The following is a 15,806-nucleotide window of genomic DNA, read 5'->3' as shown; positions in this document are numbered from 1 at the left end:
TTGGGGAGAAATGCTTCTCAATGTTCGTGTGAGGGGGGAGGGGAGGGGGCGGAAGCAAAAAGGTTCAAGAAGAAACTTTTTACTCTTAAAATAAAAGAAAATGTGAAATGAAAGAATGTTAATGTTATTTCACGACCATCACACAGCTGCAAGAAGAAGAAAAAAAAAAGTTATTCATGGACGAAATGCAGCGAGACTAATAAAGAGTGCGGTTTTTTCTGCTCTGCACGAAATAAATAAATAAAGAGGGAAAAGTTTGTGATAACAAATTCTGATAATCACATTATTTTTAAATTGCATAAAATTCGCTGTGGTGTTGTGGTTTTTCGTTGAATAAAAGCAACTTTAGCTGGAAAAAAGGTTGTTCGGAGCAAATTGAACGGATAGTCAAAGGAATAATTTTGAATTTTCGTTTAGCGGTAGTTCGATTGAATTTTAGGAATTTTGTCTGTGCGGCCTATTTATTATCTGACAACTGGGTCGGATTGAAAAGACGAATTAATGGATGTAACGAATTTTGCCGTGTTCTGTAATTAAAGGCAGGGTTGATATTGTCGAGGGAAAATTATTGAAAATGAGTTGGAAGATAATTTAGGTCACTTGTTGTCTGCTAAAAGAGTTGCACCGGCACAAACACGTGACTTACGTTTGTGTGTTTTGTTAAAAAAAATATTTTTGACCAGTTTTAAGCCTAAAAATGAGGAAATTCATCATTTTTAGCCTACTTTTAAACAAAATTGTTCCGAATAAATATCTTTTAAATTCGTTTTTTTTCTTAATCAATTTATTAATTATTTATTTATTTTATTTTAATTTCATTTTTGAAAAAAAATCTAAAATTTACGTTAAAAAAAATTAAATTATCATTTTTTTTGGGGAGGGCAACAAATCAAATTTGGTTGTTTTTAAGATAACATTGAGAACTTCTTATTTAAAAATTTGAGAGAATTTCGGGTTTTGGAAAAAAAAATAAATGAAAAATTATCTTTTAAATTCTAAACCGCATTTTTTTCAACCTATTTTTTGTCCTCACTTTAATTATTTCATTTATTCCGAACTTTTTTACAATTTCATTTTTACAAAAAAATCTAAAATTTACCTTAAAAAAAAAACCCAAGGGATTAGGCCTTTCCTCACACACACACAAATTTTCAATTTTTTCTTCAAATTGCGGTAAAAAATTTTACATGAAATTTAAAGAAGGAAAACGGTCATGAAATTTTTCAAGTCAATAAATCAATATTTTAGTTGTTTTTAAGATATCTACATTGAGAACTTCTTATTTAAAATTGAATTTAGAGAATTTCAACTTAAAAATTGATTTCCAAAAAAAAACTTTTTAAATAAAAATTTTTAAAAACAAAAATTTAATGATTCTCAAAAAAAATTTTAAAAAAATAAATTTAATGATTTTCGAAAAAAAAATTTAGAGATGAAAATTTTTGTAAAAATATAATTTTCAATACAAAACTTTAAAAAAATAATAAAAATTTTTAAAAATTCCTTGAAAAATTATGAAAATAGACCAAAAGACGGTCATTTTTGATGAAATTTTTAACTTTTTTTTTATTTTGCCTCATTGGATTTTCGGCTTTTGAAATGGGGCATGGGACAAAATGTTCAAAAAAAAATTTGGAGCGGCCTTAATTATTTAAAAAAATATTTTTTTATAATTAAAATAAAAAATATACTTAAATTTTTAATTCTAAAAAAAAAATTGCTAATTTTTTCATTTTCTCATGTAATTTAATTTTTAACTAATTTAATTAATTGATTAAATTTCATTATTTTCTAAACTAAAAATATAATTTTCTTAAAAATAAAATTTATAAAAAAATTAATGAAAAATATTTATTAAGAAAAAAATATGGAAAAAATGAGCTAAAAATTTTGAACTCAATTATTATTTGGGTATTAAAAATATTTTAAAAAAAAATTTTTCTGGTAATATTTAACAAAGACCAAAATTTTTATATTTTTAATATGATTTTTTTTAAATATAGAATGCTTAAACCAAATTAACAAATTGCTGAAACTCGAATAAAAAGATTTATAATAAAAATATTTATTTTCACTCAAATATTCAAAAAAATGAATTAACAAATAATGGAAAAATCCATTCAATAAAAAAAATAAAATAAATATATGTAAATATTTTTGTTTGTCTCTCTTGATCACCTTTCATTCATCAAACAAAATAAAAATTCCGATCGTGACGTAAAACCAAATATTATTGAACACTTTCCAAGAATTTCCCCATTCCTCTGCGACAATTCAAACACTTTCCTCCACCCATTTTTGTATTTATTCACTAAAAGTGCCCATCATGATTAATTATATTTTTTATTGTTTCATTTCAGATGTAACGCGACCAGCAGTCGATTGTAGTTGGTAAAATGACATTAATAAAGGACTATTTAGGTCAGATCCCACGTAACACGTGTTGTTGAAATGAAATAACGCAGCGCAAACAAACAAAGGACTCCTCTTGTGCATACAAATTAAACAGCAAAAAAATAACACTAATAAAATGACAAAAATGACATCATCATAACAAAACAACAATTAGAGCAGCTTGGACCACAATTCGAATTGAAATAGAGTTTTGTGTGCGGTTTCTCCGATGATTGTCAATGTGCGGGCAGGGAAGCCACATAAACTCATAAATAAACGTAAAACGGGATGCCGCAGCAGCAACGCACGGACTTTGATAAAAATCACATCGCGGCAATAAGTCAAAATGCGACGTCGTCCATCGATGGTGGCAATAATTTACATGACGGCATATTAAAATTGGGCGCGCACAGTAGTCCGCTCGTGTCGTTGCGAATTCTGCGGAATGAGTCGACTTTTGATTACAGCGATAAATTATTGATGGAAACGATGACGACGACGACGGGATGTGCAACGGGCAGCGACAACTGCACTTTTAATGTGACGGCGATCGATTTGACGGGCAGTGGTGGCGGCGGGGGCGTCATGGTGCCTGGCAGCACTGCAACGACAACAGGTGACGGCAATGTGACGACGCACCTCGTGACCGGCACTGACGTCGACATGTCCATGATGGGCAACGATCCGATGCACTGGTCGGAAATTGTCCTGATAATTTGCTTTTGTTTATTCATTATTATAACTGTGATTGGTAATACTTTAGTGATTTTGTCTGTGATTACAACTCGTCGATTACGCACGGTGACAAATTGTTTTGTCATGAGTTTGGCCGTAGCGGATTGGTTGGTGGGGCTGTAAGTTTTCTTTTTGAGCTGGAGAAAAGTTCTTTTAATTGAAATTTGTTCCTTTTTCACTTGCAGATTCGTTATGCCACCCGCAGTGTTGCTGTATGTAACAGGTAGGGATAATTAATTTCGTTTCATTAAAGCAAGCTCTGCGGTATACATTATGTTTAATGACCATCTTAGAACGAAATTACCATTGAATTAGTGTCCATTGGATGATTTTTGATTAGAAAATATACCAACAACATGACATAATGATAGATTAGGTTGAGGAAATGGAGACGGCTGGTATCAATTCTCACATTTTGTGTTTTTCTTGTATCGTAAATTCAGGAATTTTTCCCAAAATATGGCTTTGTTCATTAATTTTCCCTAAAAACAAAAAAAAATGATTAATAATAATAATTATGTCGTTTATCTTAAATTATATTCTTATCATAATTTTTTTATTCTCTTTTAATTATTTTCTTTTAAAGTAAAAATTTAAATTAATAAATAACAAAAGACGAAATATGTTTTTTTTTCGTGAAATGAGGCACAGATAAAATTATTCTTTTCTATTTGTTTTAAACAGTATTTTTAAATTATTATTAAAATTAAGAACATTAAAAAATTCATAATTAAAAAAAATATCTTATTTTGATTAACAGGGTAAAAAATAGTTAAAAAATTATTCGAGAATTAAAATATTTAAGTTTGTTTTTAGGATATTTAAAAAAAATATGATAAAATCGCTCATTTTTTGACGTTGAAAAATCACAGAGGATCCACGATGTTGAGCAATTTTCACAAATTTCTCAAAATTCTTATAAAAAAAATAATTTAAGGTCATTTTGGATTTTTTTTTAAATATGTTCCCGAAAAATCTTCAAGATTCAATTTATTATTTTGATATTGGGAAAAAATAAATATTTTGAATTTTTTTAAATTTCTTAGTAAAAAACTTCAATGTTAAATTTCTTTTCTTTTAAATTTTTTAATTTTTAATTAAAAATTGAAAAGATATTGGTAATTAAATTGATTGATGATTGAAATTTACCAAAATATATTTTTTTAAAAAATCGATTTTGGCAGATCGTAAATTTCGTAAAAGAAATATTTTTATAAAATTATTTCTTTTTATTTTTTATTATTTAATTATTAATTATTAAATATTTATTTTTTCAATGAAATGTAGGTTATATTTTTTTTTCTATGAAAATTAAAGAATCAATTTAATTATTTAATTTAAATTAATTTAATCAAAAAAAATATTTTTTTTAATTACTTTTTTTAGGTTTTCGAACGTTTATTGTTGATTGAACACATTAAAATAATTTTTATTTTCATTATTTATTTTTTTAATTTAATTGTTTTAATAAAATTTAACAAAAATAAATATTTAGAAAAAAATTAAAATATTTTTTAATTAATTAATTAGAAAAAATTTTATTAATTTTTTAAAAAAATTTTTTTTTTTTTTAATTAATTTTTATTCAAATTTTTAACAAAAATTAAAATGAATTATAATGATTTTTTTAATTAATTTAAAATTTAAATTTATCAAAATTTTTAAAAAAAATCTTAATTAATTAAGTTCTATTCAAAAATTTTTTTTTTATTGAATTAATTTATTGATAATTTTTAACTAACTATTTGTTATTATTTGATTCACTAATTAAAAATTATTTTAAGGACCAAAGAAATTTAAAAATAAAATATTTTATTACCTAATTTTGTTTAAATAAAAACAAACGGCCTTGAAACAAACAAAAATCTGATTCAGTAAAAGTCACGCAAATATTTTAATCTCAAAATTCATTCAATAAAATTCAGACAAATCATTCATCGTTCTGTCTGTCACACCGCAATCAAATTTTCGGATCACTAAATTTAAAGATATCGAATTTGCATATTTTTTCTTTGATTATTTTTTTCAAAAACTTCAAAAAGCGAGAAACCCGATGTTTTTTATAACTTTATATCCTTTTTCTTCGTCATGTGTCACATTTTTTTCATGATACTTTGTTCACATGCTAAAAATAAATGGAATCGTGTGCAATAAAAAAAGCCAGACATTTCGTATAAAATTAATGCTTGAGTACATTTAATTTAACTTATGATTAAAAATACGGCTCCGTTAGTAATAACACTCGCATTTCCACATGTGTGTCGCTGTCTCCGGCAAAAAAAAAAATAAAGAACTAAACAACAGGGAGCTTGGTTTATACTTTTTTTAATGTTTTTCGCCAGATAAAAAGTACTATTACGTCATAGTGGCCTGTAGCAAAAGTGCTCAGCTGTTTGTTTTTAGATTAAATCCAACCAACTGTCCAACAATGTAACTTATTTGCTAAGTACTGTCTCAGTGCGTCGTACGTGACATTCTCTTAGTTTTCATTTTTTTTTTGTGTGACTCAAATAAATTCCAGCCCTTCCACAGAGCGAAATCAAATTCAAATCCTTTTGAATAAATATTTAATCTCGAATGAAATTCCCATTTATTCGTCCATTCAACCGCATTTATTTATGATTTGATTGATGTGTTGCGACAAAACGACAATTCCGGGCAAAGTAAAACCAAGTCCTTTGACCCAATTGTTTCTGCTCCCTTGCTTGCTCCGGGTACACAAATCCAAATGTTTGTTTTAATGCAATTTTGGCCAAAATAAACTTTCATGGTTTACTTTTCTGCAAAATGTCGTTAGTTTTACTTTTTGGGGTTTATAGTTGTTGTGGTTAAAGTTCCGTTTCGGCACGACCGAGAAAATTTGTTGCGCGCTGCTACGACAAAATTTAATTTACTCATCAAATCTGCCGCAAATTTAATGGATGACAAAAAGACAGAAGATGGAGCATTGTGATGAGTAATTGCTAGTTTTGTTTTTGTCTGAATGCCTGTTGCTCGGCTGGAATGTTGAGATTACATTTTCCGAGAAAAGCTTTTAGTTTTTATGTAACCGAGTAATGAAATCTATACAAAAGACTTCTGTAGCAGAGATATTTACTTTTAAATGGGAAATTGCGATGGTGAACGAAGGTATTTAAATAAAATATTTAGAAGAAAATGATTTTTTTTTCAAGCCAAAAATTTAAAAAAATTAAATAAAAAATTACTAAATTTAAAAAAATTAATTTCTAATTTTTAAAACCTTTTTTTTTTGTTTGATGCCCCATTTTAAAAGTCAAAAATCAGATGGGGCAAAATATAAAAAAAAGTTTTAAATTTTATAAAAAATGACCGATTTTTGGTGTATTTTCAAAATTTTCAAGAATTATTTTAACAAATTTTAAATTTTTACTAATTTCTGTTCTAAAAACCGTATTTTTAAAAATATTTATTATTTTAATATTTAAAAAAATATTTCTCATATTTTTTTTTATTTCGAGTGCGAGAAATCTTTTTAAATTACCCAACAATATTTTTGATTTTGTTGATTTTATTCGTAAAAAAATTTAAAGAATTTAAAAAATAAAGACTTCTTGTGTAATTATGGATAGTTTAAAAATATCAATTAACGCTAAAAAATTTTTTAAATTTTTTTAATTTATATAAAGAAAGTATTTCAAATTTTTTTATTTTTACTTATGAATTTTTAACCAATTTCAAGCCAAAAATAGAAAATTAAATTATTTATTTTTAAGAAAAATTCCGTTTCTTCCTTGACGACAATTATCCATGAAATATATGCTCAGAAACGAACTGATTCGAAATTTAAATTTAATAAAAAAATAAATAAATAAAAATTATATTTTTTTAAATTATTTTATTTTCCAACTTTTTTAAAATTTCATTTTAGAATTTTTATTTTATTGAAAATTTTATATTTATTTTAAATTTTTTTAATTATTTTATGATTTTTTTTTTACAATTTTAAATAAAAAAAAATTTCAATATCATAAAAAACTTTTTTGTCGTCCACAAACGCATTGACATCAAAATATATATTTTAAAAAATAAAAATGAGTTTTTCTCATAAACTTCTGAAATTTTGATTTTTTTTTGTATCTCTTGAACCTTTTATGCTACAAAAAATATTTTTTTTAATAATGAAGGTCATTCACTGCACAACAGGCAGAAAAAAATTGTCTGAGTTAAATCTTGATAGTCCCTGCTAAGTTTTTTGTTTTCCACATGGCTGCTTCATTTTTATTCATTTTTTTTTATTTTTTGACAGCAGACTGTTAAAGTTCACACTTTTTTTTTGTTTTTTTGCAGGAACTTGGGGCTTGGGATGGATTTTGTGTGACATTTGGATCTCATTGGATGTACTTTTATGCACAGCTTCTATTTTGTCATTATGTGCCATTAGTATCGATAGGTGAGTAGAACATTTTTCCTCATATCCCAAATAGCATCCTTGAAACTTGATACAGAAGTAATTTTTGTCATAACATTGTTCTTTAATACAAAAGCGACCTTTGTCACTTTTACGAAAAATCAACAAGGCGAAAAATCATGAGAAATTTCTTGGTGTGGAGCTGAAGACAAAAAAAAAACACAAAATTATGTTTGTAACCTTGTCAACAAGGGATCTAACAAGTCATCTTAACATCTTATTTGTGAATGACACTTTTCGTCTTATTATCCACAAAAAAAAAAAAGAAAACAGAGAAAAGAATTTGGCACAATTTGACGAAGATCACAGAAGGTCGTCAATGCTGTTGTGTTTGACAACTTGCCAAATATGTTAACTCGTTTTCTTTGTTCTAAGACGCCCACATTAATTTGTTCATATAAGCAGATTTCAAAAGTATATTGAATTAAAATGAGTTTTTCACCCGGAAATGACTTCATAAGATTTTTATATGAAAAAAACTTAAAAAATTAACATGGAAATATACCAAGCTTTAACTCAACTTTTGATGTCGCATCTTTAAAATACAATATTTCATAAAGAATTTCCAGAAAATTATATGTTTCAAAATTGAGAAAAATATTTTTTTATGAAAAGCAAAAAAAAAATAAAAGCTCAAAGTTTTGTCTTAAAAAATAATTTTTCACACAACAAAATCCCCGACTTAAAAATTTTCCACGCAAAATTTTCTTTTTTTTAGTTTTTGAATTTTTGAAAATTGGGAGGAAAAAAAATTTTCTTAAATAGTTAATTTTTTTTGCAAAATTACTAAATTTTGAAAAAAAAATCAGAAATTTAATTAAATAAATTTTAAATAAATATCTAAATAATTTTAAAACAAAATTAGAATTGTTACAAGAAAATTTATTTAAAAATTTTTATACAATAAATTTATTCCTGATGAGCAAATCAAATAGTTTTTTTTATTTGTGAAACAGCATTTTCTTACGTTTTATTTTGAATGCAGCAATTTACAAGCTGCAAATCCTAAATCGATCAAAAAGCGATTTACCAAGCAATGACAAATACTTAATGACGAATAAATTTTTTATGCATTGAAAGCAACAAGAAATTTGGTATTCTCCCAATAAAACCCCATTAAATTTCGTCATCTCTCAATTTGCTTGGATTTCTGATTATAAATAAGCAAAAATTACCACATCAAAGCCGATTTGGTTTGTTTGTACATTAAATAGACATTATCCTAAATCACTTATGTATGCACATATCGTCATCGTTCTCATCGGCATCATCATCAGGATGATGCGACGATATCTGTGTTTATTGTTACAACAAGGATTTATATATTTGATACAATTACGGGACAACGATATCTCTACGGCCGAGTGAATGTCATCATTATTCAAAGCTTTTTCCTAAATACTGACCTGACCAAATGCATATTAGCATAAATTGTAGCTATCTTTTCTCTCTCTCTCTGGCTTTTGCATAAATTCATCCTGTCGCACATGGAAATGTGTGGGAAATGAATAGAAGTGGCTTGTTAATTTAATATACGAACACGCACACAAAAGCATTATTTGGCAAAACAAACATTTAAATATTTTGCCAAAATGCTTTTGATTCGGTTCGCACAAAAGGTTTGCTTTTTTGTGTGTCGTGTTTGTTGTTTTGGTAATCTCAAATTCCAAATCATTTATTATTTCATTCGAGTTCTCACTCTGTGTCCCTCTCGCTCGCTCGCTTGAATTAAAATGACAACATTTATTCAAATAAGGCGTGTTCGTCTCATGATTTTTGGCTCAAAACCCGTAAACCAACAGCTTAAAAATGTCCGTTTTTGTTCATTTTTTTGTTGTTACTCTTTGTCACACAAACACACTCGAGCAAACATATTGTCAGAATTTACACAAAGCTAAAATTTTAATCTTCTAAAATAATAATAATGGTTCTATTTACATTAAGGCCATTGCAATTATTGAAAGTTTTTCACTATGCATTAAAATCAAAATAATTATAAAAAGCTGTTTACTTTTCTTGAACTAAAATAGGCCAAAAATTAAGTGTTTAATAATATTTTAGTGATAAAATTTTCTTAATATATAATTTCTTGTTTTAAGGAATTTGTATTCGTTTTGAAGACGATTTATATCATTTTTTCAGCCAAGATCAAAATCAATTACTTGCAGAGGATTGTTCCAAAAGCTCTTAGAACCATGTCTCTGCAACACTGCCTGTGTTTTATAATTAAGAGAAATCAGCTTGATTTCGTGTGATATTTGTTTCATTTTTTACAGATTTTTTGATACATCCCTTAATTTCTACGTTTGATTCAATCTCTATCATGAGATCGACCCTTTGACTTCCGTTCTGCATCAGTGTTTATGGCTTGTTCAACAGCGAATGTTCACGCTGTTCTTCTTTCGGTCCATCTTTGCGCTCTAGATTTTGACACCTTGGAGAGTCGTTTCTGCAGCACCTCCAGGTTGTTCTTTGGGATCGCATGGAATCATCTGTTGGTCAGATAATATCATCTTTCTTCTTGTTGAGTCTCATTTTTTACAATTGGCAATTAATAGTTATTTTGTGAACTTGGCATCAGCATGCTTGACCACTGGAACTTGGAAAAATTACATTATTTTTTTCACCTCTGGTTTCACCCACTTGGTTGCACAAATAGACTAATGTTTCATTTAATTTGATTGGTGGGTAGGCATGCATTTTAAATGGGATTCTTAAGCTGGAAGATATTTATTTGCTGACTCTTTTTTTATGGCCCAGTTCCAGTTTAGGAATATTTGTTCCGCTCATCTTCGTAATCGTGCTACTTTTAGAAGATTCGTCGATCAACGGAGTATCGCAATTTTTTTCGCAAAGTTAGAAACCTAAAAAAATTAAATTTTAGCAGTTCAGTTTCTTTCTTGAAATTTTTTCAAAAACGTTTAAATTTTTTATTTTTGAAATTATTCAAAAGTTCTAAAATTAAAAATTTAAACAAAAAGTATTTTTCTGCATCTAAAATTAACTAAAAATTTTAAAATTCCATTAAATATGATTTTTTAAAAATATGAAACATGTTTCGTAATTGCTTCGGCCTTAAATATATTTTGTTAAGCAAAATAGTCGGTGTGTGTCGTGTATGTTTAAATTTACAGAAACAATAGAATTGACTTAAGGGATTAATTTTCGTAATTTAAACACAACCACGATTGTTTTGCATTACACATTACACATCCTGTTTTGTGGTTGTTGTGGCTTAATTATAAATAATCACCCACAAGGATGACATTAAACAAAACTGAATCTCATTCACAAATATTTACGCCGAATACTTACTTTTTTTTTGTTGTTTCCTCCCACAGATATCTAGCAGTAACGCAACCACTTAACTATTCAAGACGTCGACGATCAAAGAGATTAGCTTTAACCATGATACTAGTCGTTTGGGTGCTCGCGCTCGCCATTACTTGTCCACCGTTAATTGGATGGTAAAATTTTTCTTTCATTATTTTTTTTCTTCAGTCTTTCGTGATTTTTGCTTCTCTTCTTCTTCTGTTTTTTTTTTGTATCTCTTTGTAGGTACGAGCCAGGAAGACGTGAACGTGATTACGAGTGTCGCTATAATGAAAATAAGGGCTACGTCGTTTTTTCTGCAATGGGCTCCTTTTTCATACCGATGACTGTGATGATTTATGTGTACATTAGGATATCTTGTGTCATTGCACGGCGACACGATCAAATGGCGGAAATTGAAGTGCATAAGGTAAAAAATTTAAAGTACACCCGAGTAGAGTGGGTTTAATTTTCCTACGTTTTTTTAATAAAAAAAAATAAAAATTTATTAAATTTGGCAAAAATAGTTAATTTAAAAAAAATAAATTAATTAAAATTTTAATAAAATTAAAAATATTTTAAATAATTGATATAAAAAAATATATTAGGTACCTATCTAATTAAAAAATTTAAATATTTAAAATTAACCAAAAATTAATTGAAATTAAAAATATTTAAATTATTAAAAAAATTAGAAATAATTTAAAAAATTAAATTTTAAAAATTATCAATAATTAATGAATTAAAAATTATGAAAATTAATTAAATAATTTTAATTAAAAAATTTAAAAAATGGTATTAAAATTTAAAAATTAATTAAGAATAAAAATTTTTAAATTAATAATTTAATTTTTTTTTCAGAAATCTCGTGTTCCGGAGAATTTCGCGGAACAAGAGCTAGGCGACAGCTCCGAAAATGACCATTGTCCGATCAGTCCGATGCACAAAAAGTCGCACAATGACCCGACACTTCCGAATCTCAACAACATTTGCGATGCCATCGACCTAGAAACAAACGGCAAGCATCAATTGCAGCAACAAAACAGAAACGGACATTACGAATTAATGGATATGGGCAGTACGCCGACATCCAAACGCAGTTCCACACTTACCTACAAAATATCTGGCTCGTCGGAAAACTGGCCGCCGATGCATCAGCAACAGCAACAGCTGCAACAACCGCCGCCGCAATCACATCATCATCGGCAGCAAAGTGTCCGAAGTACGGATCTCACGTCGAAGAACATTCGGGTACACCAAAAATCCATCTCGACCCGAATCACTTCGATGAAACGAGAAAACAAGACGACACAAACACTCAGCATCGTGGTCGGTGGTTTTATTGCGTGCTGGTGAGTATGGAAGACATTAACAATTCATTGCTAATCTTCACACGCTCAAACAATGTTTTCTTTGTTCACCGCTCTTATCACAGGTTGCCATTCTTCATTGTCTATCTCGTGACGCCGTTCATCGGCCACAACCAAATAAGTGAAAATGTTAAAACTTGCCTCACGTGGCTTGGATGGTAAGAATTTTTTTTAATCTTATCTGCTAAATCTGTACTTTTATGCGAAAATGAAAATTTTAGAAATAATTTTATTTTTTTTATCAGGCAAAAAATTTTACAAAATAAAAAGGAAATTTTTTTATATTTCGGAATTTTTTGGTGTAAATTTTTTTTTTTATTAAATTCTATTTAATTTAAATCAGGCTAAACTAATTTTTTTTATTTGTTATAATATTTTCTATAAAAATTAAATTTAAAAAAAAAATGAATTTTTTTAACAAGAAAAAATAAAATAAATAAATAAAAAAATATTAAAAAAATAATTTAAGGAACTTCGAAGAATTATTCTTCAAATATTTGAAAATAAATTAAATAAATAATAAAATTATTAATTGATTAAAATTTAATTAATTAATTTAAAAATTACATATTTTTATTTTAAATTTGCAGCGACTAAATTTTATTGAATTTTTTATAAAGTTTTTAAGTAAAATTTTTAAAATTAAATAAATTTAAAAAAATTATTTATTTTCATTTCTTTTTACCTAATTTTTTTTTAATTTTTAAAATAAGCCTAAAACTGGAAAAATTAAATTTTTTGACCTAAAATATATTTTTTAGAGAAAAACTTAATAAGAACGATTTAATTTAAATTTTTCAGGGTCAATTCCGCCATGAATCCTTTTATTTACGCTTTCTACAGTGTAGACTTCCGTGCAGCTTTTTGGCGTCTAACTTTACGAAAATTCTTCAAAAATACCCGAAAGCCACCATACATCACGAACAACATGTCGATTCGCAGATAAAATTAAAATGCTGTTAATTATGGAAATTTTGTAGTGAATTCGTAATCAAATAATAATATGTCACAATTTAATTAGCTCACACCAGCATCACCATCAAGCTACCTACTTTTTATTTGCATCAATCAATTGCAGATTTCATGTCAAGGGAATTTGATTATACTATTTGTTGCATGTTGCGGTCTGTTTGTCATTACCTAGGATTCATTTCTGTCAACAAAAATCGAATTTACATTTATTTACCTACGTCGCAAATTCACAAAAAAAAAGAAATTTATTTCAAACATTGTCGCAATATTTTAAAATTAATTTGCTGCAACAATTTGTCACTCAATAATCGAATTAACAATTTAATTTATTATTCAATTACAAGGAAAAAAATCTTTTTTTTTTATTTTTTTGTCAAAAAAATTCAAAATATTTTTGACGCATGGAGTAAATGAATAATTTATTGGCATTTTATTGCCAAACCGACGAAAAAATATTGAAAAATTCATATTTGATCAAACATGTAACTATGAAAAGCGTGGCGGCAGCAGCGAGCAAAAAAAAAAGTTAAACGGATGAAAGTGGCGTGAAAACAAACAGGAAAGAAAAACAAATAAATTTTATTTAAAGTTTTACCTGAAGAGATTAATTTTCAAATGTTTTCAAGAACAATGCAAGAAAATGAGGCAGATTTGTTGTTTGCTGAGTTGCAAGATAAAAAGTGAGAAACTAAGGGAAAAACTTTGAAGCGAAAGTTTTTTTTTTACTTCTCGGTAAATAAATTGTTCAATTTTAATTACTTAATCGAGCGTGTTTAGGAAAATGTTTTTCCTTTCAGAAATTTAACAAAGTTTTTGTGTTCATTTTAGTTTTTTTTTCTGGGAAAATTGTGTAGAAATGCAGTTTTAGGCAAAAACTTTTCATTGTGAGAAAGTTTTAAGGAAATCGTGTTTAGAATATTTTTTTTTATATTTAAAAAAAATATATATATAGATATTAGTAAAATTAAATTTTCTAAAAGAAAATATTTTATAGTAATTTTTAATAATTTTTTAAGTACAATTAATTATTAAATTTACTAAAACTTTAATTTTTAAAAAATAATATAATCGTAACAAAATTATCACACTTTTTAAAAAATTAAATTTTTAAATTATTTAACTTTAATTAATTTTAAAAATATTTTTAATTTAATCGAAAAATTTTTAAAATTTTTTGATCAATTTCCTAGAAAATAATTTTAAAAAAATTAAGGCTTTAAAAAAGTCGTTAAAATATTTTTCAAAAATTTTTGTAATTTAATTAATAATTTTTTATTTAAATAAAAAAATAAATTTATTTAAATAATTTTTAATTCTTTTTTTAATTTTTTGACCGTAAACATAATTCGTAGGAAATAATAAACAAAATTAAATAAAATTTTCTAAAAAAAAATTTAAAAATAAGTAAAAAAGAATTTTTTTAAAATTTTCAGAAAGTTTTTTTTTAAACATAAATAGGTATAATTAATTATTTAGAAATATTAAAAAAAAATAAAAATTTTTTCAGTCACAAAAATTCAAATTAGGAATTAATAAAAAGCTCACTTCCCCTAAAAAGCCTAAAGTTTTCTTAAAATTTTTAACTTAAATTTAATTTAATTTATTTTTTTTTTATTTTAAATCTAAATTCGCTCCTTTAATTTTTTTTTAATTTTCAAGAAAAAAAAAAGTTGTTGAATGTTTTTGACAACAATATTAAGCAAGCAACGTACAAAATTGTATCCACAAAAAAGGCCAAACTATAAAAATTTCCTGTTTTCTTCCTTTTTCGCATTCAAAAACACACAAAATACAAAAGACGACTAACCAATTGATCCTATTAACCTTGAGTCTCTGCATAAAACCGTAATTTCCAATGATCTCCGAGAACATTATCATAATGTTTGTTGGAAGCAAAATAAAAAGGGTGACATGCATAAAAGCCAGACACAAACCACAATAATTGAATTTTATTTTGCGTTTTCCATGGGTTTTCTTGCGTGGCAACACACTTTGCATTTTGTCTTTTGATTTTCTCGTGTTGTTGTTTCCCCCTTTCAGGATCGGCAGCAAGTGTTTTGTTTTCCCAAGTTTTTGCGCCAAAAAGAAAGAAGTTTATTTATTCATGAGTCTGACATCGCACGTCGTCTTGAAAGGAAGTAAAATAAATATTTTCGAAGCCACCGCTGCTGCCATGCCGAACAGAATTGATGAACTAGATAAATAGTTTCAATTGCTCCGTGTCTCGGGGAAACGAACAAAAATATATACATATTCATGACATTCGGATATTAAATTTATTTTGAAATATTTAAGTTTAAACTTTTATCCGCATAGATCGGCATTTATTTATTTTCCTGTAAATGAAATGTAATTTAATAATAAATGAAATGGAGAGCACGCTAGGAAATTGTTCCGTAGGATTATTGTTATTAACAAATAAAACTAATAAAATACAATATTTGTTTAGATGAGAGAAAATGTCGTTTCAACTCTGTAACACATAAAATATTCACACAAATTACGTGGTTTATAGATGTTTGTTTATACTATGAAAGTAACATAAATTAAATAAAATAAAATAAAAAAAATTGTTGTAAAAAGCTACGGTCTGA

At 26.6% G+C, this 15,806-nt stretch overlaps 1 protein-coding gene across 1 annotated transcript; it reads left to right on the top strand.

Annotated features, from left to right (window-relative positions):
- Positions 1-3,053: 3,053 nt before the first annotated feature.
- Positions 3,054-13,266, top strand: LOC134835261 (probable G-protein coupled receptor No18). Its single transcript, XM_063850133.1, has 8 exons — positions 3,054-3,248; positions 3,315-3,352; positions 7,438-7,540; positions 10,900-11,025; positions 11,117-11,300; positions 11,732-12,222; positions 12,306-12,398; positions 13,042-13,266. Exons 1-8 carry the CDS (start codon positions 3,058-3,060, stop codon positions 13,184-13,186), a joined length of 1,371 nt encoding a protein of 456 aa, XP_063706203.1. The 5' UTR covers positions 3,054-3,057; the 3' UTR covers positions 13,187-13,266.
- Positions 13,267-15,806: the final 2,540 nt, after the last annotated feature.

The sequence above is a fragment of the Culicoides brevitarsis genome, chromosome 3 (genome assembly GCF_036172545.1).
Source record: "Culicoides brevitarsis isolate CSIRO-B50_1 chromosome 3, AGI_CSIRO_Cbre_v1, whole genome shotgun sequence".
Taxonomy (NCBI): Eukaryota; Metazoa; Arthropoda; class Insecta; order Diptera; family Ceratopogonidae; genus Culicoides; species Culicoides brevitarsis.
This window is presented reverse-complemented; position numbering and strand designations above follow the sequence as displayed.